This window comes from Hyperolius riggenbachi, chromosome 7, assembly GCF_040937935.1.
Source record: "Hyperolius riggenbachi isolate aHypRig1 chromosome 7, aHypRig1.pri, whole genome shotgun sequence".
Taxonomy (NCBI): Eukaryota; Metazoa; Chordata; class Amphibia; order Anura; family Hyperoliidae; genus Hyperolius; species Hyperolius riggenbachi.
Genome location: NC_090652.1, coordinates 75,901,797 through 75,925,390, shown reverse-complemented (window position 1 = coordinate 75,925,390; position 23,594 = coordinate 75,901,797). Strand labels below are relative to the sequence as shown.

General features: G+C 46.7%; 1 protein-coding gene across 4 annotated transcripts in view; it reads left to right on the top strand.

The window, feature by feature from the left end:
- CACNA1H (calcium voltage-gated channel subunit alpha1 H) overlaps positions 1–23,594 on the top strand; it is an 822,232-nt gene that overhangs the window by 528,374 nt on the left and 270,264 nt on the right. For 3 of the 4 annotated variants that reach the window (XM_068244151.1, XM_068244150.1, XM_068244152.1), the window contains one exon: positions 2,603–2,882. In XM_068244151.1, the coding sequence (XP_068100252.1) occupies positions 2,603–2,882 (280 nt within the window). Of the gene's footprint in view, positions 1–2,602; positions 2,883–19,525; positions 19,570–23,594 lie in introns of those variants that run through there. The other variant, XM_068244153.1, reaches the window with a different exon arrangement.

Below are 23,594 nucleotides of genomic sequence, written 5' to 3'. Positions count from 1 at the left end.
TTTTCATACTATTAGAGCAGTGCTCAAGCAATGTCAGTTCAATCATTAAAGACCGTGCTGACAAGTCTAAGCCTTCACCACAGGCCAAAAACAGTAAGAAACACCACTGGCAGCCTGTGGAGTCAGGCACTGCCAACCTTATGCACAGTTCTAGGCTGATGTTCACATCAGGCATCAAGAGAATAACCCTTCGGGGCTAATACACCTCTACCTACCACTAAAGCCACCTTGCGTGCTACTGACATTCAAATATCCGCCCGCTGCGTCTTGCGCCCACACTCTCAGCCTTCTGGCATCATCGTGTCCGGCCTGCTCTTCCGCCCAGTGCGTTATTAGCAATAATCCACCAACGTGTTTCATCATTTACGCAACTCGTCAGGAGCCCCTTTTACTGTTTTTTAAATATACAAAGAATACTTTTAGGCTATAGGAACTGTTTATTTACTTGCATGAGGTGCATCGGCAGGTAAAGGAAGAGGAAAACAGAGACTTGGAGCAGATTTTCAGAGAGGCAAGGCATGACCACAAACGCCAAATACGAGATTTTGCCTCTAGGCCAAAGGATCCGGTGAGGCGCGTTGCCATGTGGTGGCGGGGGGACTTCACTGTAGGGGCGTGATTCAGAAGCGTGATAACTGATATCACGCCAGTTATCATGTGATCTGCCGCGTGAAGGTTTGCGCGTGTAAAGGATTACGGTCTCATGTAAAGGAAGGTTTGCGCATGATCACATGCGCGTTTCATGTGCAAACCTTCGTTTATCACACAGCTTAATCCTTTACGCACGCAAACACAGATTGCATGATAACTGCCGTGATTGCATGATAACTGCCGTGATAGCAGATATCACTCCCCCCATATTGTCCCTTACATCCTCCAAACCCTAAGGACTACATACCCCAACCTCCTATACCTTTCCCTTATTCCCACAACCCACTCCCCATGTTAATGCTTTGTTTTGCTTTGGCAATGCTAAATGTATTTGGTCCTGCCAATAAAGCTTTATTGGATTGGATTGTATTGGAACCAAGCCCCAGGTGTGAACTGTGGTGTAATGGAACTGACAGGGCTTGAGTGCTACTCTGTGTATGAAAATACAAAGTGCACCCAATTGTACCGCGGAAGAAAGAGACCATATATGTATAATATATAGTTGTGTTTTTGTTTTTTTTTGTAATGTATTAATCCTATATTTCAGTTTATGTGGTAAAATTTATTGAGAACGCTGAATCACTTGGAAATGTATTTGCTACTGAGTTATTCATTGCCTGCCCATGGTGCAGGCGAGGTGACAGCCAGTAACTTCACTATCGGTTCTTAGTCCATGTACTTCATGTCCACTTTGGCTCCACAGTCCTAAGTCACAGAATGAAAACTAGGTGCCTGCCAGTAAGCCTTTTTTTAAGCACCCAATTTAAGCACCGTGTACTAATAAGTCTGGGTGCACCATAGGTACACTTATTTAGAGGCCATGCCAAACCCACCTGATAAAAATACACAATGTTGACAACATTTCATATTTCAAGTTTTTTGTTTGCGCATGGACCTGAGCTTTATCTCCTGTCTTTAATAACGATTTTGAGCCATTTTTTGTTACTGTTATCACTATGGTGAAAAATCATTTAGTATTCACTAAGCAATTTACGTCATGCAATCCTTAAGTTAAGGACTATATCCTTAAATTAAAGACTGATTTCTAAAGTTAAGGATTTGATCCTTAAGGTTAGGATTGAAACCTTAAGGTTAGGATTGGAACCTTAAGTTTAGGATTAAATGAAGTGAAATGTCAATTCACAGAGAGTAATGCAAGCGTTAATAAATTTAAGCCTACAAAATAAAGCAGACAGCCCAGAATCCTCCATTTTACATTTTACTGAAAAATACACCGCAGGGAGGAAGAGAGATGCATCAAGTGTGTATACATGCACACACACACCACACACAGACATTTACACAAAGAGAAATTTACACACACAGAAAGTTAAGGTCCGTACACACGCCGGACTTTAGGCAACGACGGGTTCCGTCGTTGCCTCCCGCTGGGTGGGCGTGCCAGCGACAGTCCGGCGTGTGTACGCTCTGTCGTCAGACTGATACGGCTGTTTCTGAGCGAACCACTCTAACTCACTTTACTTCCCAGACTCCTACACAGGATCCTCCTGCAGGCTGGCTGTTATCTTGCTGGCAGAGGAGGCAGCAGGAGGGGTGGAGCTACATTCTGCCTGCGTGTGCTTCTCCTCACCCTACCTACTCCACGTGATGCGATTTCCCATCACATAGGTTGAATTCATAATTACCGGCATGTCCAATCTGCTCCCTATCGAGAATGGGGTCCATTTTCAGATCAATATTTCACAAAATTGATCCTGTTCTCAATCGGTAGCAGATCGAACATGCTGGGAATTATTGATTCAACCAGTTGATCTGACAGGAAATTGCATCATGTGTGCCAGCCTTAAGAACTACTACACGTGTGACAGTGTGCTATTATTTGCATGATCTTCTGGGATATCCACAATGGCCACAAGGTTGAAGTTTGTTAGCATGACAATCTCCATTTTGGAAAACCCAACTAAGGTCTTTACTCTGCCTCTTCCTACAGCACTTACAACCTCACCTCTTTGAAGCCGTATTACCAGGTGGACGAGACAGAGGACAACCCTTACATCTGCTCACTGGAGCGGGACAACGGCATGCTAAAGTGCCAGAACATCCCCCCGAAATTGGACTGCAGCATTTCTTCCAACTTTCCAGATTTCAGCTACAGAAATGACTGTAACCTCAACCAGTACTACAACATATGTGAACCCGGAGAGCTCAATCCACACAAAGGCGCCATTAATTTTGATAACATTGGCTATGCCTGGATAGCCATTTTTCAGGTGAGTCTACCATTTCATCTCTGATGAGCCCACCCACATTTTTACATGTCTGTGTTGAGTATGAATAAGCATTACTCCAATTGAAGCTCATCACCTCTTAGCTATGCTAATCTGTGTTAGACAGTTATCTGTTTCTCTGCACTCCTCTTCTGAAATCAGTGTGTCATTCTAGAAACATGAGCCCATATGCCATTATTTTTTTCACCTGCGTTACCTCCTAGGAGATAATTTTCATATTCTGTTTAAAATAACATTTAAACATTTTACAATTTAAAAATTTCCCAAAACTTAATGAAAAAAGTACTATCAAATTTATTTTGAGTATTGTCTTGCAGCAGGTGGTTTTAAAGGCATTTTATGACAAGGGGCCGTATGCAATTCACTTTTTCAACTGAGTTTTCACCTAGGAGATATTTTCACAACTTGTAAATAAAAGTTAATAATCAGCAAGCATGAAAATACTCAAAATGATTTTGACAGTACTTTTTCACCTACCCTTTGGTACATTTTCCATTGTAAAGTGCTAAAAGTTAATCTAAATCGAAGATGAAAAATTATCTCCTAGGAGAAAACTCAGGAGAAAAAGCTAATTGCATTTGGGCCCATATGCAATTCACTTTTTCTCCTAGGTGATGTTGATAAAACGCGTGAATAAAATGCCTTTTAAAACCACATGCAAGCAAAAAAATACTCTCAATAATTTTTATAATTTTTTTCACCTACTTTACGGTTCTTTTTCAAAGAACTGAAAAGTTATTCTAAATTGAAGATGAAAAAGTATCTCCTAGGAGAAAACTCCAGGGAAACGGTGAATTGCGTATGGGCCCTTATTCAATTAATTTTCTTCTAAGTTTTCTCCTAGAAGATAATCTTTCAGCAAATGTTTAAAATAACTTTTCAGCACTCTGAAATTGAAAAAGTACCAAAAAGTAGGTGGAAAAGTACTGTCATAATTATTCTGAGTATTTTCTTTCTTGCTGGTGGTTTAAAAAACATTATATTGACCAGGTGTAAAAAGGTGTATTGAATATGGCTCATGACCCGTATGCAAGTTTTCTCCTAGGTGATATTTTTTAAACTTGTAAATAAAATTCCTTCTAAACCACCAGCTAACACAAAAATACTCAAAATAATTGTGATAATACTTTGCAATGGAAAAAGTACCATAAAGTAGGTGACAAAGTCCTGAAAAGTTAATCTAAATCGAAGATGAAAAATTATCTCCTAGGAGAAAAAGTTAATTGCATATGGGGCCCTTGAGCTATCAACAAGCAAGAAAATACACAAAATCATTTTGATTGTAGTTTTGCACTAACTTTTGGGTACTTTTTCAATTGTAAAATGCTAAAAAAGTTAATATAAAGATAAGATGAAAATTATCTCCTAGGGGATAACTCAGGAGAAAAAGTAAATTGCATATGGGCCCTTATTCAACTAACCTTTCTCCTGAATTTTCTCCTAAGAAATCATTTTTCAACTTCATTATAAAATAACTTCCAAACACTTGCAATTGAAAAAAAGTACCAAAAAGTATGTGAAAAAGTACTATCCAAAGGTTTCCATCATCCAAATGAGTATTTTCTTGCTTGCTGGTGTTTTACAAGGCATTTTATTTACAAGGTGTGACAATATCACCTATGACAAAACAGAAGAAAAGGTGAATTGCCTGTGGGCCCATATTCATTTTTTCTCCCAAGTGTTCTCCTAGGTGATATTTTCACGTGTTATCAATAAAATACCTTTTAAAACACCAGCAAGCAAGAAAATACTCAGAATAATTTTGACAGTACTTTTTCACATTATTTTTAGTACTTTTTCAGTTGCATAGCGCTGGAAAGTTATGTTAAACAGAAGATGAATATGAATCGACTAGAAAAAAACTTGTGAGAAAAAGTGAATTGAGTGAGGGCCATAGCCTCGTGCTGATATTAAACTGTGTTGAGTGATAATGCCCAATAGGGGGTCAACTGAGAACCATGTCACAAAACAACACTACTTTTGTAGATATTGATCATGAATGTGTTGAAGAGGATGCCTGTTGCAATGATTGTAGAATGACTGCTTTTTTGCTTTGCTCATTTGACAACTTGTGACTGGGGTGGTGAACACCCTTGAGCACTCTGTGCACCCTCATTACTTGGTGTCAGTATCAGGGCTGTGGAGGTGGAGGCGAGGCAATGGATGATTTTTGTACCGACTCCACAGCCCTGGTCAGTATTCTTGGCCCAGGTGTCCTTGTGCTGTAACATTTTGGCAATATCAAGGTCACTAATTTGCTCTTCTATCCTGTTAACAAGCGCCCCCAACTTGGTACTGTAACGATCGGTGTAACACAGAGAGGGTCTGATTACCGTGATCTGCAGTATCACCAAGAATGCAGATGTATACCCGATTATTGATGATCTGCGGTATCACCGATAATCAGATATATATTCTAACCTCTGGACACCTGAGAGATAAGAGTGTTTTGGTGTAACAGTAATACTTTGAGTATTGCACCTGAGGGGCAGGTGCGAGGCAGTACAAGTACTGCACAAGTGACAAGTTCCTTCCACTAGCCTGGACTCTCCCGAGAGAGGAGCCAGGCTGAAAGTAGGAAGGACAGAGTGTGAGTGACACCAAAGAGAGGGTGTCACTAACAGATCTGGGAACTTCCTCTAACAGTAAGGCCAGTTCTCGAGGTCGGGCAAGCCAGGTCGTTAACACACAGACAGATAAGGTACAGATTCAGGAGACAGATACGGAATCCAATGAACAGGCAGGGTCGGCAACGGAGAATCAGAATAGCAAGGTACAGAATCAAGAGGCAAATACAGAGTCCAGGAACGAGCAAAGTTTGGCAACAGGATATCAGAAATAGCAAGGTACAGAATCAGAGTTCAGGAGGGTTAGTCAGGCAAGCAGAAGGTCATAACAAATAATACAGTTCAATATTCCTAACGCTAAGGTGTGAGCTCCATGATCATCAACACCTTTGGAAACTATGCTAGAACACAGATACTGACAAGGTCTGAGTGCTACCACGTAGTGATCGCAACGCCAGACACCAGAGAAATGACCAGCACCCAGTATATATACATCAGCGCTTCCAGCGCCTCCCCTAAGTGCTGGACCAATGAAAAATGGTGGAAATGTCAGCTGGCACCCTCATTACTTGGTGTCAGTATCAGCGCTTGGTCAGACTGTCAGTAGCAGGCCTGTGCGCGCAAACCGCCGGGTCAGACGCGGCGGTTTCTCCGCGTTCCGCTATGCCAGCCGCGGAAACAGCCGCCTCATCCTGCGTCCATGCGGCGGCTTTTCCGCCTTTCTTCACAGGTACATATTATCAGAGTGCCGGGGCAAGCTGATAGCAGAGAAATATCGGTTTGCACGGCACCTATCTTAACCTTCTGGCTAAGGTGTCTAGCCTTAAAGTGATCCTCCTACTTCTAAATATGGGCTCAATTTACTAAGATCATGCTGGAGATAATATGGCAAGAGAATACTTGCCACCACACGTCGGTCTTGCCTTATTAAGGTGTAGAGAGAAGTTTTCACAGTGAGAGACTCATCTTATCACTTCAGTCCTTAAAGGAGTTATCAGGCATTTCTATGCAAAATAAGTGCTACTTACCCGGGGCTTTGTCCAGCTCCAAGCATGTCCCTCGCCGCAGCTCCACCGTCAGCTGTTCGCAGCCGCTGCCTCCCGGTCCCCGGTGATGACGTCAGGCTGACCTGGAGGTCGTCCTGTACTGCGCCTGCATGAGTGGCGCGGTCAATCACTACCATGTGGACTGGAGCGTACTGCGCAGGGGCAGAACTACTGTGTCTGCACAGTACGCTCTGGTCCACGTGGCGGTGAGTCTCGGAGTACTCAAATATATGAACTATTGACCTTTTTTATCCATCCTCTCCTGGCAAAAAACAGGCGTCTGACAGCAAAGTATTTTATAGCTGTAATTCCTTATGAGTGAGGGGTGCTATAGTCTGACCAGGTCCAACTGGAAAAAAACTGTCACTGCATATAAAGTTTAGTAACTTTTCTCTATCTCTCATCCCAATACTGCTGCCCCCTAGTGCTGTAAGCTGCTGTTGTTCTGCTGATAAATGGAGAGAATGGTAATCTTAGGGAACCCTAGTGTTGCCACCCCTTTGATTGCATCAGCAGAATGACGACTGTAGTTAATAGGTGGTGTCAGATGTCTGTGGTAGGCCTCTTTCACATGGGAGGCTGAAGGGCTCGCTTGTTGAGCGAGGCACTAGGGGTGTGCCGTGGGTGGGATTGGAAGTGTGGCTGGCCCATGGTTAAAGGAGTCCCTCTTTCTGATCTCAAAAAGTTGGGAGTTATGGCATCATGTCACATAATGATTATAGAAATAGCCAGTTTGGCAGGGCAGGTTCTAGACTTTTTTCTGCCTGAGGCAGACTTGTGAGGATGTTGCCCCCCCCCCCCCCCATCACCCCCCCCCCTCCCGAATTGAAGTGATCGCACAGCACCTGACAATTTGCACCATATGTTATAGCTGTAGGTAGCCAGTTATAGGTGCCCCAATATTGGTAGCCAGGTACAGTTGCCCCCAGTATAGGTTAGCCAGGTACAGTTGCCCCCAGTATAGGTTAGCCAGGTACAGTTGCCCCCAGTATAGGTTAGCCAGGTACAGTTGCCCCCAGTATAGGTTGGCCAGGCACTCTCTTCACTTCCTGTTTCTGCCTGGTGCTTCCCCCAGACTTCTGCCGCCTGTGGAAGTCGCCTCACTTGGCATCATGGGCGGACCGGGCCTACAGTTTGGTTGGAATTATAAAACTATGTTTTTACTTATGAATTCATTGTGGTATGCATGACTAGGGGTGAGACCAGGGAGGGATTAGAGATGGGGCAGTGGGGTGATTTAAAAGAATCCATCATTCTTATCTCAAAAAGTTGGGAGGTATGGCGTCAGTCCAATGTCATGTGACATCATGCGTCAGGGAAGGGACTCACCACCCGGAGCAGGTAATGGATAGCAGTGTGATGTTGTAATGGGGCCCTAGGCAAGGTAGTAGATTTGGGGCCCCCTTGTGGTCCTTTTGGTACGCTGAAGTGGAGAGAGGTCAGAGAAGGTGGCAGGTGGGTCCCCTACCTCCCACTAGGCCCCAAGCACCTGCCTAGGTTGCCTGGTGGATAATCCTGCTCTGCTAGTTGGCCCCAGAATACCTCAATTACAGGCTCTATGATAATAGGGGGATGTAATTGAAAGCAGAATAAGAATTATCTGGCAGTAACTGGGCCTTCTTTGCTTGGTCTCCACTTGGTCAGGTACATCTTGTATCATAAAGCTCTTTATATTCCCGGCAGGCTTCTCTTAATCCTGTTCTTTTCATCCCTAATGCGTTTCATATCTGTCTCTCACTTACAGCGGCAGACTCCTTTATTTTATTACTCTTAACCGCATTCTGTAACTCCATTGTGATTGTCTGTCCAGTTCCGTAACTCAATCACTGATAAAAGAACACGTCTTTCTTCCTGCCCGGGAATGGAGATCAATGGTAGCCTGCAAAACCGGGGAAACGGCTACAAGAAATGTGCAGATTAAAGAAAACCTTTACCTCAGGCAATCTTTAAGCAAATGCAACACTATCTGCATGTCGAAGTAACAGGCCTTTCTACCACAGAATTCACAGCAAGTGGAAGTATTCTGTGCTTTGAGCAGTGGCGGCGCTACACTGGGGCACTGGCGCCCCTGGGAATCACTGTACCCCTCTGAGTGCCTCTTCCCCGCTCAGTAACATACATTTAACTGTTCTCAGGCTCCAGGAGCGTACACTGAACAGGATGGGGTCTGTAAAAAAAAAAAACCTCTCCATGTCAGCCTGAGACTTTATGTAGGGAACCAAGGGTCTTATCTATTTTTCATAAATACCTCACAATCCTTGCAGGATCCCTTGTAATTGATGTATCTGGATAACATATACTGTATTTGCAAAAAATATGTATCTCTACTGCCTTCTGATTGTATGTTCTAATATTTTCAGTCAACAGGAATATGTCTGAAAAAGGCTTACTAGCTTTAAAGGGGTTCACTGGGCCTTAAAAAAAAATGTCATTTACCTGGAGCGTCTACCGGCCCCCTGCAGCTATTAAAGAGTAACTGTTAGCCCAAAAAATCAAATTTAAATCTCTATTGCAATGTGTTAAATAGTTTGTAAGGGAGCCAAAAAGGCAATGCTGAAGTTAAAAAGCAATCTAATTTTTTTACTGTGTGGCTATCATTCAGCCTTTTTTCCAAGCTCCTAAGGAGGACGCAAAGCCGCATAACAGATACTGCACAGCATGCAGAGCATGCCCATGTCTGCCCGACCCCCCTCTCCCCCCCAGGACCAGGTGCCGATGTCTGCCCAACCCCCTCTCCCCCCCCAGGACCAGGTGCCGATGTCTGTCCGCTCTCGCAGAGCAGCCGCCGCCGAGTCACATGTGAGAGAATCACGAGCAGGAGAGAGATGCACGGCGGCGGCTGCTCTGCGGTGGCGGCGCTGGAAGTGTGTAGATGTACTCCACTCCCGCTCTCTCTCCGTGTCAGCTGTTTGGGGTGAGAAGATATCGGCACCTGGTCCTGGGGGGTCGGACAGACATCGGCTCTTGCGGGGGGGGGCGGGTTGGGGGAGGAGCGGACAGACATCGGCACCTGGTCCTGGGGGGGGAGAGGGGGTCGGGCAGACATCGGCACCTGGTCCTGGGGGGGAGAGGGGGGTCGTGCAGACATGGGCATGCTCTGCATGCTGTGCAGTATCTGTTATGCGGCTTTGCGTCCTCCTTAGGAGCTTGGAGAAAAGGCTGAATGATAGCCACACAGTAAAAAAATTAGATTGCTTTTTAACTTCGGCATTGCCTTTTTGGCTCCCTTACAAACTATTTAACACATTGCAATAGAGATTTAAATTTGATTTTTTGGGCTAACAGTTACTCTTTAAGTCCCACGCCATCACTGAAGCCGCCTCCATTCGGCGGCGCTGGTGACCTGCTAATTATTCGTCTAACTAGACAAGTAGCACTGCGGCTGCTCGGCCGTGAGCGTTATCGGTAGCTTATTGCGCAGGCGCAGTATAAGAAAACTTCGTACTGCGCTTGCACAGTAAGCTCCCGATGATGGGCGTGGCCATGGCCGCGCAGCCACAGTGATATTCGTCTAGTTAGATGAATAATTAGCAGGTCACCAGTGGCGACGAAACGAAGGCGGCTTCAGTGATGGCGTGGGACTTATAGCTGCAGGGGGCCGGTAGAAGCTCCAGGTAAGTGACACTTTATTTTAAGGCCCACAGAACCCCTTTAAGCTTACTGTTTTTCTTTTAAATTAGCCAATTATCCTGATTCAAAACTTCCTGTCTGATCCAAGTTCTAGTCTGCAGCAATGCTTAGCTACTAAGGAATTACACACTCACACAGGGCTGGGGCCTGGAATGATTTGTCTATGATCTGTCCACATAGGAGCAGCTTGCTAGCAAGTAACGATTAAAGCATGCCTGCCAACCAGCCAAGTACATCTGTAGGAGACTTTTCTTCCATAATAGAACTATCATTTGGACATTCTGCTATGCTCAAAAGCCTATGATGTTTACATTTGGTCCCGATCATTGCTGAACTAGCTAGTCTTAATTTTATCAACTGAGTTAGGCAAAAAATATTAAGTTGCTCGCCATAGAGACATCGATTTTGAAGCGGGAGCTGCCACTAGCTTTGTTTCACCACAGCCTGCCAGCAGAAAGAGTTAAAGGACATCTGAAGTGAGAGGGATAGGGAGGCTGCCATATTTATTTCCTTTTAAATGAAAAAACGTGTATCCTGATCTTTCATTCATCAGTAGTATCTGAATCACACACCTGAAACAGGCATGTGAAAAATCCAGTCAGAACATCTGACCTGCGTATGCTTTTCCAGGGTCTATGGCTAACTGTATTAGAGGCAGAGGATCAGCAGGACAGTTAGGCAATGTACATTTTTTAAAAGGAAATAAATATGGCAGCCTCCATCCTTCTCACTTCAGTTGTCCTTTAACCTTCTGGGGACCAACAGCCTAACCCCCCATAAGGACCAGTGTATTTTACATGCAGGGGGGGCAGGGTCGGACTGGGACACTAAGGGCCCACCAAGGAAGTTTCAGCCTGCCCCCCCCCCCGATCCCCTCCTCCCCCCCCCCCCCCCGATCCCCCCCACCTCCCATTTTGGGCTCACATACACATGTACTATAGAAATTATGCATGAGTTTATGGTAGGGAAAAGATCGTGAGGACAGCCTCCAATAGGGATATGTCCACATGCGGCGCGCACAGCGCGCCGCAGCGACAGTGAATGGGTGTCACCACGCACTGGAACATCGGCGTGGTCACGATGAGTCATGGGCAGACTTAAAAAAAAAAAAAAACACAACATAAGTAGCGGTGTTATTCACAGAGATTAGGTTCAACCAGATACATTTTAGATAAAATATTCAAGTAGTTACATGCCTCATGATAATTCATCAAGTAGTCAAATCGCAGCAGATTTTCCGACAAAATGCAATCAGGTTGGCGGCAGATACCCCCACAACATGCAATCAGGTTGGCGGCAGATACCCCCACAAAATGCAATCAGGTTGGCGGCAGATAACCCCACAAAATGCAATCAGATTGGCGGCAGATACCCCCCAAAATGCAATCAGGTTGGTGGCAGATACCCCCCCAAAAGTGGGCAGCAGTGACCAGAAAATCGTAATGTGGGCAGCAGACACCAGAAAATCGTAATGTGGGCAGCAGACACCAGAAAATCGTAATGTGGGCAGCAGACACCTGAACATCGTAATGTAGGCAGCAGACACCTGAAAATCGTAATGTAGGCAGCAGACACCTGAAAATCGTAATGTGGGCAGCAGACACCAGAAAATCGTAATGTGGGCAGCAGACACCTGAAAATCACAATGTGGGCAGCAGTCACCAGAAAATCGTAATGTGGGCAGCAGACACCTGAAAATCGTAATGTGGGCAGCAGACACCTGAAAATCGTAATGTGGGCAGCAGTCACCAGAAAATCACAATGTGGGCAGCAGACACCTGAAAATCACAATGGGCTCGATTCACCAAGCGGTGCAAAGTGTTAGCACCGTGGTGAAAAGGCCCTTATCACGCCTAAAGTCACTTTAGGCATGATAAGTAGAAACTCGCGCGAAGTTGCCGCGCGTACGCGCGTAAGTGCGCGCGCAACACCCGACGCTTCGCGCGAAGCTCCCATTAAGCCCTATGGGACTTTGCGCGCGCTCTCACGCGCGTACGCGCGGTAACTTCGCGCGAAGAGCAGGAAAAATCGGTGATAACTCAGTGGTGAAAAGGTCATCACGCCTAAAGTCTTTTAGGCGTGATAACTGGGTTATCACCGCTTTGTGAATCGAGGCCAATGTGGGCAGCAGACACCTGAAAATCACAATGTGTGCAGCAGACACCTGAAAATCACAATGTGTGCAGCAGACACCAGAAAATCGCAATGTGGGCAGCAGCCACCTGAAAATCGTAACGTGGGCAGCAGTTACCAGAAAAACACAATGTGGGCAGCAGACACCTGAAAATCGCAATGTGGGCAGCAGGCACCTGAAAATCGTTATGTGGGCAGCAGTGACCAGAAAATCGTAATGTGGGCAGGTTGGTGGCAGATACCCCCCCCCCCCCCCTCAAAATGCAATCAGGTTGGCAGCGGGCAAAGATCGGTGGGGTGGGGCGGAAGCCACCCCCCTCCCTCACCTAGGGGCCCCCCCTCCAGAATTGCAGCCAGCGGCAGCACCGGGGAAGAATCACTTACCAGCATGACGGAGATCCGTAGCTCTGCGTGCCGCTGGCTGGTCTCTCTGTCTCCTGAACTGACTGTCCAATCACGCTCTCGCAGTACTTCCTGCGAGAGCGTGATTGGACAGTCAGTTCAGGAGACAGAGACAGACCAGCCAGCGGCACGCAGAGCTACGGATCTCCGTCATGCCGTTAAGTGATTCTTCCCCGGTGCTGCCGCTGGCTGCAATTCTGGAGGGGGGGGGGAGCGCGGAAGGGGGGCCCCTAGGTGAGGGGGGGGGGGGAGGCTTCCGCCCCTCCCCGCCGATCTGTGCACAATGTCCCGCCTTCCTGCGCTTAGCCCCCCTCCTTTTTAGCACTGGGGCCCCCAGGAGGCGGGACGGCCGGGGCCCACCGATGGGACCATCGGTGGTTCGGTGGGCCTGTCCAAGGCTGAGGGGGGGCATTTGGGGGGTCAGGCAACCGGATCCCCAGTATCGATAGCCAGGCATTGCCGTCCCCAGTATAGCCAGGTGTCCCCAGTACAGCCAGCAGCCTTTACCTACCTCCCTGGGTCCTGCGATGAGCAGCTCTAGCCCCCTCCGCTCTGGCCGGCATTCCTGCTCGCACTGACTCTAAGTTTCGGGACCCGACATTAGGGTCAGAGCGAGCAGAGATGCCGGCCAGAGCAGAGGGAATTGACAATCGAACGTCAGAAAGGTGAGTGGATCCTTTTCTTCCCCTCCTACCACCGCTGCTCTAATAATGATCACTACGATCTGCCGGCGATCGTAGTGATCATGTGATCAGGAGCCAATTGCCATGGTCACTGAGGGGAGATGTCAGCTGTCGTGTGACAGCTTATTCTCCCCTCAGGTGCGCACGATCGCGGCGGGAGTGGAATCCTACGCCGCATCAGAGTGAAGCAGCCACAAGTGCGGCGTAGGATTTACTACAGGCGGTCCCCAGAAGGTTAAAGCAACCCTGAAATGGCAAAAGATTAAGATACTTGCCTCAATGGGAAGCTAGTAATTATAGTCTAGAGCAGGCATGGGCAAACTCGGCCCTCCAGCTGTTACGGAACTACAAGTCCCACAATGGATTTGCCTTTATGAGTCATGACTGAGGCTGTCAGACTCTTGAAATGCATTGTGGGACTTGTAGTTCCTTAACAGCTGGAGGGCCAAGTTTGCCCATGCCTGGTCTAGAGGCTTCCCAGATATTTCTCCAACACACCAATCCAGCGCAGGGTTCCTCTACCCCTATTCCATTTAGCAGGTCTAATAGGCTTCTTGTGGTCGGGAGCACTGCCGTGAACAAGTGCATCCATACTGGGCATGTGCGAGTAAGGTCAGCCCATGCCCAGTAGAGGGAAAATCAATAGTAGGAGGCGCCCTTGTTGTGTTGTCTGCAAGTAGGCATATATATGAAATATATAATAGAAAAGGTATTCGGTTGTTCTCCTACCTTAGGAATGGACACTCCACTCGGTAGGATAGATGAAATTGTTTATTGGTGGTAAGCACTTAGGACAACGCGTTTCGCGGCATGAACCGCTTCATCAGGTCAAGTATAGTGCTCTGCTCCTCTGTCGGGATGTCCGGACTGCTAACAGCTGTTAGCGAAACGCGTTGTCCTAAGTGCTTACCACCAATAAACAATTTCATCTATCCTACCGAGTGGAGTGTCCATTCCTAAGGTAGGAGAACAACCGAATACCTTTTCTATAATATATTTCATATATATGCCTACTTGCAGACAACACAACAAGGGCGCCTCCTACTATTGATTTACCCTGAGTTTAACATCCCACATAGTGGGCGTGTTATTTTTGCCACAAATCGTGGCAAAATAAGTTTTTTGTTTCAAAGGAGCTGCGACCATCCATCCCAAAGACCGAGTGGGGACGGGCTTTCCCCACATGCGCATCTGAGTGGTTGCCTCTCCAAGCAACCCACACTTGTGAGTAGTATTACTTGAATATTCTACCCAGATTGCAAAGATAATACACTATAGGGGCTCCCGGTGTCTCTGTGGTTTTTTCTTTTTTCTACATAGCAACCAGTAGAGGGAAGATCTCGATAGCCTTTGGACTAACTAGAGCATACATGTCAAACTCTGCACCGAGGCCCAAATCTGGCCCACAGAGCCATCAAATTTGTCCCTCAAAGGGTTTCCCCACTTTGCATTATTTGTGGCCCACTGTAGACCACCAGGGAAGCTATATTGATGAAGGCCTAAATCACCAGGGAAACTATATGTGGGAGGGATGAAGCACTATAGACACCAGGGAGCTGTTTAGGGGTATAAGGGGGGACCACTGGACACCAGGGAACTATTTGGGGGTGAGAGGGGATCCACTAGACCCCAGGGAACGGTATAGGGGAAGGGGGAACTAGAAACCAGGGAATATAGTAAACATCACTGATAATCAGATTACTGCCATGAACGTTTTCCTGGCAGAATACAGCTTTTGAAAGCAAAAGGAGATAAAGATCAAGGTAGTTCATGTATTTTAACTCTGGGACACTTAATATACTGCAACTGAGCAGAGGCAACAAAACATTCAATCTACTTTGTAAGTGGTTAAATATACAAAAAAACCATGGGATATCTAAAAAAAAAAAAAGGTAATTTTTATGAGTAGGTGGATAAATAAAATTGTTTTTTTTATCAGTTTGTTTTACCTCAGGTTCACTTTAATCAGCAGGAAAGCATTGTGGCAGTTCTGTAATGCAGCATACTGTGGCCGGCACTGCACTTCTCTTCACTTCTCCTTTCAGTGATAGGCTGGCTTAGTGGCACAAGTAGAAGCAGAGAACTCCTCAGGCACCTCCCATTTACTGATGATGTAATCTCTTAGCAGTCTGTACAAAAGCAGAAACCTGCCATGGCAGTTTTTTCAGAAAGGGGCGTGGCAAACCAACAAAACCTGGATTTTATGGCACAAGAAGAAAGTTTTTAGACTTTTCCTGCTACTCTGTTATAACCTTTGCTGCCTATGCTAGTGTGTGGTTTATTTTTACTCCAGGTGTCCACTTTAACATCGTAGTGGCTAGGTAATAGCCATGGGCGTCCGCAGAAACATTTCCAGGGGGGGGGGGGGCAAAAAGGTAGGGAAGAAGTTTTGAGAAGATGTGTGTGGCGAAAAACCTGAGGGTCATGTATGAGCGCCGCGCCAAAAAATGGGTGCGGCCATGGACCAGAATGTGGGTGTGGCCATGGGTGGTGACAAATTTTCATTAACTTAGCAATGTGGGACATTAGATTAGGACAGTGGTGGCGAAACTTTTGGAGGCCGAGTGCCCAAACTGCAACCCAAAAGTCACTTTATCTATCGCAAAGTGGCAATAGCAATTTAAACTTCTTACAAACGTTTTAACTCATACATGAACATTATGGGAAATCCAAGTTGAAAATAAACTGTGAAGATAAACAGTTTCATTCATCCTACTCCTGAAAAATGTATTTTTTTTTTTAGAACCTCCCAGTTTTATTTTCCGTTTTAAAAAGCCAAAAAGTAGGTTTAATGCTATTGTCTCATAGGATGATGGTTCAGCTTTTCCCAGAGGCCCCCAACAAGACAAATTCAGCAATCATGATGCCCCCAACAAATCATGAGGCCCCCAACAAGACATTCAGCAATCTTGAGGCCCCCAACAAGACAAATTTAGCAATCATGAGGCCCCCAACAAATCATCAGGCTCCCAACAAGACACATTCAGCAATCTTGAGGCCCCCAACAAGACAAATTCAGCAATCATGATGCCCCCAACAAGACAAATTCAGCAATCATGAGGCCCCCAACAAATCATGAGGCCCCCAACAAGACATTCAGCAATCTTGAGGCCCCCAAAAAATCATGAGGCCTTCAACAAGACTAATTCAGCAATCATGAGGCCCCCAACAAGACAAATTCAGCAGTCATGAGGCACATAAATAGATAGCATTTCACATAAATAGGCAGAATGCCCCCTTAATATGGTAGACACCTCTCACCTGGCTTCTCAATTCTCCTCTACTGGCTGCTGTGCCTGTCAATACTGTTTTTGGCTGGATTGGGGATGACGTGCGGGCTGAAAGGCCTTGCGTGATGCTGTGGTCAGGCTGGCTGGCGGTGATGCTGTGGTTGGGTTGGCTGGCGGTGATGCTGTGGCTGGGTTGGCTGGCGGTGATGCTGTGGCTGTGCTTGGCTGGTTGAAGTAAATGCTGCCCCCTAGTTTAGGTAGCGCCAGGAACCCCCATGTTAGGAAGTGACAAGGACCCCCCCCCCCAGTAAAGTAGTGACAGGGACCCCCGGTAAGGTAGTGACAGGGGACCCCCAGGTTAGGAAGTGACAGGGGACCCCCAGGTTAGGCAGTGACAGGGACCCCATTAGGCAGCGAGTGACAGGGACCCCTTTAGGCAGCGAGTGACAGGGACCCCTTTAGGCAGCGGGTGACAGGGACCCCTTTAGGCAGTGGGTGACCGGGACCCCTTCAGGCAGCGGGTGACAGGGACCCCTTTAGGCAGCGGGTGACAGGGACCCCTTTAGGCAGCGGGTGACAGGGAGCCCCTTTAGGCAGTGGGCGACAGGGAGCCCCTTTAGGCAGCGGGTGACAGGTGCCCCCTCTCTCTAGCCGCCGCTCTTCCCCCCCCCCCCCTCCTGGCTGCCGCGTCAGACCTCGATCAGGCGGCGACCAGTAATGCGGGCGCCGGATGCACCCGCTCTATATGCGGAAGTGATGTCACTTCCGCATATCAGTGCGGGCGCTGGGTCCTAGCGCCCGCACTATTGGTCGCCGCCTGATCGAGGTCTGACGCGGCAGCCAGGAGGGGGTGAGCGGCGGCTACAGGGGGGTGAGAGGCGGCCAGGGGAGGGCAGCGGGCGGCCAGGGGGAGGCAGCGGCACCCCCCTGGCTCTATGTGAGGACGCCCATGGTAATAGCTAAACACAGCCACCGAGATCAAACATCCCACCATTGGTAACATTGGTGCCGGGCCGCCAAATCCCTGAGCCAACATTACCGGCAATGGGACCCATCATATTGCTCTTACTTCATGTTTCTTTCAGGGTGGCCACAGACTATACAGTAAAAAGAGGTTTCTGTTTGGCTGATATTGTGGCAAATTCCCTCTGACAGTGTGATGTCATGACCATGGTCCTGACCGTTTGTTGTCTGTGAGCCTCGTTACATTGTGGGAAATAACAGCTGTTTCCAACTGCCAAGCAACCAATATCTCCCTCTGTGCATGTGTATATGTGCTGTCTAGTTTTTTCCTTGTCTGCCAGTAGTAAAGATGTTATGATTGTGCAGGCTCATAGTGGATAAAACAATATGAACAAATTACATGGCAAATATCAATCTCTTCTATTTCTTTTTTTAACTTCTCACTTTGCCATGTATTGATTTATTTTTCCCCTTTTTCACTAAATTTCCGCTTTAGGTATCCATGCCAGTGTTTGGGTTATTGTGTTAGGGTAAACGTTCCAATGACTCAGAGGCTTCCCCTATCAGAGCTAGAATAGGGACAGCTGTCTGTGCAGAGATCAGTGACAAAGTGAGTGCAAAAGAGGAACAGCTACACTTGGAATTTCCTTACTAAAAAACTTCTTTTTGTAGCCGTATATCAGGCTGATGTATGACTTTACAAGGCACCATTCATACTGTAAGCTATCTAGTGGATTGTGGCGCATTGTCTGTCCCTGGTAGAACATCTCATTTCTCTCCTCCATAAACAGAGCTGAGAATACAGAGGCGTCTCAGAGCTCTGGGTGTGAACTGTAGATAATGCCGCTCGCTAAGCAAGAGACTGATGGCACAGATGAAACCGCATGGAAATTGACTGCTGCTTGTAATGTAGAAAGATCTCTGATTGTAGAGCTGCAGCTTCTCCCGATGGAATGTACCACGGTACAGAGTCACAGGCAATGAGAACGGGCCACTTCCTGTGGGAATCCCGCCACTGACACTTTCACTAGATAGAGCTCAATTGTCTCATTTGCATATAGGAATGAATGTCACAATGCATTAACCACTTACGTACCAGCAGTCTCTGGCCCCTTAAAAGGGCACTATGGCGAAAAATTGTAAAATTTAAAATATGTGCAAACATAGACAAATAAGAAGTACATTTTTCCAGAGTAAAATGAGCCATAAATGACTTTTCTCCTATGTTGCAGTCACTTACAGTAGGTAGTAGAAATCTAACAGAAGTGACAGGCTTTGGACTAGTCCATCACTTCATAGGGGATTCTCAGGGATTTATTTATTTACTAAAGCACTTAGTGACTTGCAGTTGCTCCGTCCAACTACCAAAATACTGTGTAGCGAGCAGGGAAGCTGGCCAGCATCATTGTTTAAATCCTTTTTTAGGAAATATCTTTATAAAGAATAAAAGCCTTTCTGAGAATCCCCTATGAAGAGATGGACCAGTCCAAAACCTGTCACTTCTGTCAGATTTCTACTACCTACTGTAAGTGACAGCAACATAGGAGAAAAGTAATTTATGGCTCATTTTACTCTGGACAAAATGTACTTGTTATGGTAGCCACTAATGATCCAATCTTTTTCATCCAATCTTACCAAATCTATGTAGTATAAGGGTAAATTGAGTGGATATACTGAATGGATACTTCAGGCAGTTACCTAATATTACATAGAAATGGTAAGATTGGATGAAAAAGATTGGATCATTAGTGGCCACCCTTAGTTGTATATGTTTGGACATATTGTAAATTTTACAGTTTTTCGCTGTAGTGCTAATTTAATTCATATTGCCCACTTGAACCATAGGGAAACATGGACACCTTACTCATCTGTTGTCCTTTCAGTTATAACTGACAGCAACTGATATATAACTGACAGCAACTGATATATTCCAGTTCTGACAAAATCTTGTCAGAACTGGAAGGAATCACTAGAAGAAAATGGTGAACTTCTGAGAAGAACTTATGGGGAGGCAAGTATGTAATATTCATTTGCGGGTACATCATATGTTTATCAGGCTCACTTAAAGTAAACCTGAGATGAGGCGCAATAAAAAATGTATACATACCTGGGGCTTCCTCCAGCCCCCTCCGGCCTGATTGCTCGCTCGCTGCTGACCTCCGCTGCCTGCAGCCCCACAAATTGCCCCGGAAAGTCCTCCAGTCCGAGGCACACTGCCCATGCCCGGCCGTGCACCTGCCCCCAGCCATGGCATCGCACACAGCCGTCCTGCGCCTGCCCTGACTGGACAAATTACCAGGGCCAGTTGCATAGGCTGCATTCAGTGAAGGAGGATGGTGAGGTAGCGATCAGGCTGGAGGGCTCTGCCGTTGACATGGGACACCAGGGTTTGAATCCTGGATAGGGTCAGTATCTCTTCAGTAAGAAATCCTTGGGCAAGATTTCCTAACATTGCAGGGTGGCCCCTTGAGTGAGAACTTAGTGACTGCAGCTCTTGAGCGCTTTGAGTCCAACAGAAGAAAAGCCCTATACAAATGTTAGGATTATTATATATATTTATTTCGCCCCATCTCAGGTACACTTTAACTGCATTAGCTGGACTGCATAGGGTCACATGTGTAAGTTTTTATAACAAGATTTCTTTAAGTTTTAGCTACAAAAGTCTCATTTGACACGAAACTGTAACAGTTGGGCACGCTGCTTCCTGGGCTGGCGGACGGCGCGTTAAGCACTGTGCCTGGATTGGGTTTGAAAAATAAATAGATAACCCCAGCGCTGGAACAGTGACACGTTGGAATAGTTTGTCACTCGCCTCATGCGTGACACGTCGTGTCTGATTAGCCACGCTGTCACTGGCGCTAAATGAAAGATCTCCCGCTTTTCATTTCCTCCCGCTGCCCCTCTGTCATATCTCTGCCCATCTAGATGATTGCTGGAGTTCCTACAGGGGGAATGGAGAGGAGGGGGGATAAATTAGGTCTCCAGCCAGCCGTGGAATTCCTAAATCTTCATTCATGCCTCCCTGACCTGTGACGGTGTGTGCCAGCGGCGTTCCGGACTCCCAGAACCTTACGCTAAGCACCGGGCACCCGGATTAATTCAGTCCTGAGCAGGATTTAATTAACAATTTAGTAAGTCAAATCTGGGCTTTGAAGGAACGCCAGCTTTATCATAAGCTAAATGGAAAGGTGATGTGTTACTTCCTATGAGGGAGACCCACATCTGAATTGAGCTAATTCGGCACATTGAGCTGGGTGTCTGCTCCGCCCACTCACTGTTCTGATTGAGAGTGGCTGTGTTTGAATGACCCACCCACAGAGCTGATCCTTTCTGTATATATTGGGCCACACACCTATCTAACAAATACTGGGGCTCCTACCTAACCTTTACTGTGGGCACTTACCTGTTTAACCTATACTGGGGGCACCTACCTATCTAACTTGTACTGTTGGCACCTACCTATCTAACATTTACTGGGGGCTCCTACCTGTCTAACCTATACTGCGGGCACCTACCTATCTAACCTATACTGGGGGCAACTATACTGGCTACCTATATTGGAGGCACCCACCTAGCTAACCTACACTGTGGGCAACTACCTATCTAACTTATACTGGGGTCACCTACACTGGCTACCTATACTGGGGGCACCTATGCCAGGCTACCTATACTGGGGGGACCTATAGCTGGCTACCTATACTGGGTGCAACTAGACCTGGCTTACCTATACTGCGGGCACCTATACCTGGCTCCACGGGAAGAGGGGGGGTTCCTGCGGCGAAGTACGCTGCACAAAAAATGGGCATGGTCATGGAGGCCACCATGTAGGTAGCCAGGGAGCCCCTGTTTAAGTAGCCAAAGATTCCCCCGGTTTAGGTGGCTAGAGAGCCCCCATTTAGGTAGCAGAAGAACCACCCCTTTAGGTAACCAGAAATCCCCTTCCCTTCAGGTAGCTAGAGAGTTCTCCGCTTTAGGTAGCCAGAGAGCCCCCCCTCCCCTTAGGTAGCCAGAGCCCCCCCCCCCTTAGGTAGCCAGAGAGCCCCCCCCCCCTCCCCTTAGGTAGCCAGAGAGCCCCCCCCCTTAGGTAACTAAAGAGTTCTCCCCTTTAGATAGCCAGAGCATTCCCCCCTTTAGGTAGCCCACGAGCCCCTTTCCCTTTAGTTATCCAGAGAGCCCCCTGTACCCACATAATGGGCAGGGAGAGCACACACAGCTTGAGCTGTTACATTTACTCACCCGATCCACGCACAGCATATACTTCCTGTTTCTGGGTGTCCAGCATCATGGTAACAGTGCCCCCAAGAGGCACTGTTACATGCCCAGAAACAAAAAATATATGTAGTGCGTGGATTTAAAGATGAGTTAAATTAACAGCTCCAGCTGTGTGTGCTCCCCCGTCTGTAGAAACAGGAAGACCAGTAGCAGCCACTGAGCCCCACCACATCTGTCCCCCTTTGCCTCCCCTGTTATGGATAGCTTTTGCACTATTTACCCACCACTGTGGTAAGTGTTATTTTTATTTGCTTCAGGTTTGCTTTAAAACATAGGAAATAAGTAAAAGATTAGATGACTTTTTGTCTGATAACGCAGAGACTATGCACTCACTTGATTTTGTTAGTCTGCCTGTGCTTGGCGGGGCCCAGTGTTATTAGAGGTCTGTATACAGCATTAGCCTTGGATTGCCTACTTTACCAACTGTTCAATTCTGCCACTGACTCTCTTAAAGATCTCTGTCTGTACAGTCAGTCATTGAGCTCATGCAGCGCTAGAATGGTACTTAAAAGCATTCACAGTTCGTTGAAGGAGCCGAGTTGACTCTGTGCCATTACATGTGGAGCTCTTCATCTGCACAGTAACCAAGCAATTTTCGTTCAGCAACCAACCACAGAGCTTGAACACCTGTTTGTACTTTCTCATCTGGTTTTATATGGTCGGCAGCCTGTGGTGGTTGTTTGGCAAAAGTACCAAGAAACACTATCTAAACCCTCAAATATTTTAGGCACTTTTCAAGCACCTTCCCCAATTAAATTCAAGGAAAAAACATATACTGTATTTTTTGGACTATAAGACTCACTTTTTCTCCCCCAAAAGTGGGGGGAAAAGTCACTGCGTCTTATAGTCCAAATGCAGGGAGTTCCTGAATTGTGAATGCTGCCAATACGAACCTCCAACCCGCCACAATGTTGTGGACTCCCTGTACTGTGCCCATGCAGAGGAGGACACTGGGACAAATAGAAGACACAGGAGGATACAAAGGGGGACACAGGGAGACACAAGAGGTGTGAGATACAAAGGGGGCATAACCCATAAGATGCCCCTTCACCATGGATGCACTAGGTTTAGCATATATAATTTTTCTCCTGGTTTTTGTCCTCTAAACCCAGGTTCGTGTTATGGTCAGGAGCATCTTATAGTCCGTAAAATACGGTACTCACCAGGGCCGCCTGAAGGTTCCAGTGATGATGTCACACTTGGGCTTCTGTTTGGGTTCCAGTCGACTTGGGGGAATGGGTGTTCTCATGATGGTAGCAATGGGCCGGGGGGGGGGGGGGTGTTATGGGATGGGATGCAGTGTTATGTCAAAAACATCCCTGGTTCTTCATGGGTTTCAGAGAAAAATACACAGAGAAGAGCCTACAGAATAATCATGCCCTGACTGTAGTGCTGCTGCATGGGCCCTAGAGGGTGGGGCCCCTGTGCGGCTGCACGGGCCTATGTCCGCCTCTGTTTGAAATAGTGTAGTATGGATACAGAGGCACCAAAAGGATAAAAGTATCTGAAATGTTTAAAACATGAGGAGGCAATGGTGGACATACCTCCTCCAAGCAGACACAAAAATTGCCAATGTGTTTGTCAAATAGAACAAGTTTATTCAAATACTTTGGGGGACGTTGCAACGCGTTTCGCAGGTTTGATCTCACTTCATCAGGCAAAAACAACGGGGTAATAGCATATTGTAATGATCTGCTTTATTACATTGGTTCTCAGTTTACCTGTGCAGAAAGCGTGGGGGAGGAGGCCCCATCCAAAGTTTCAGAGG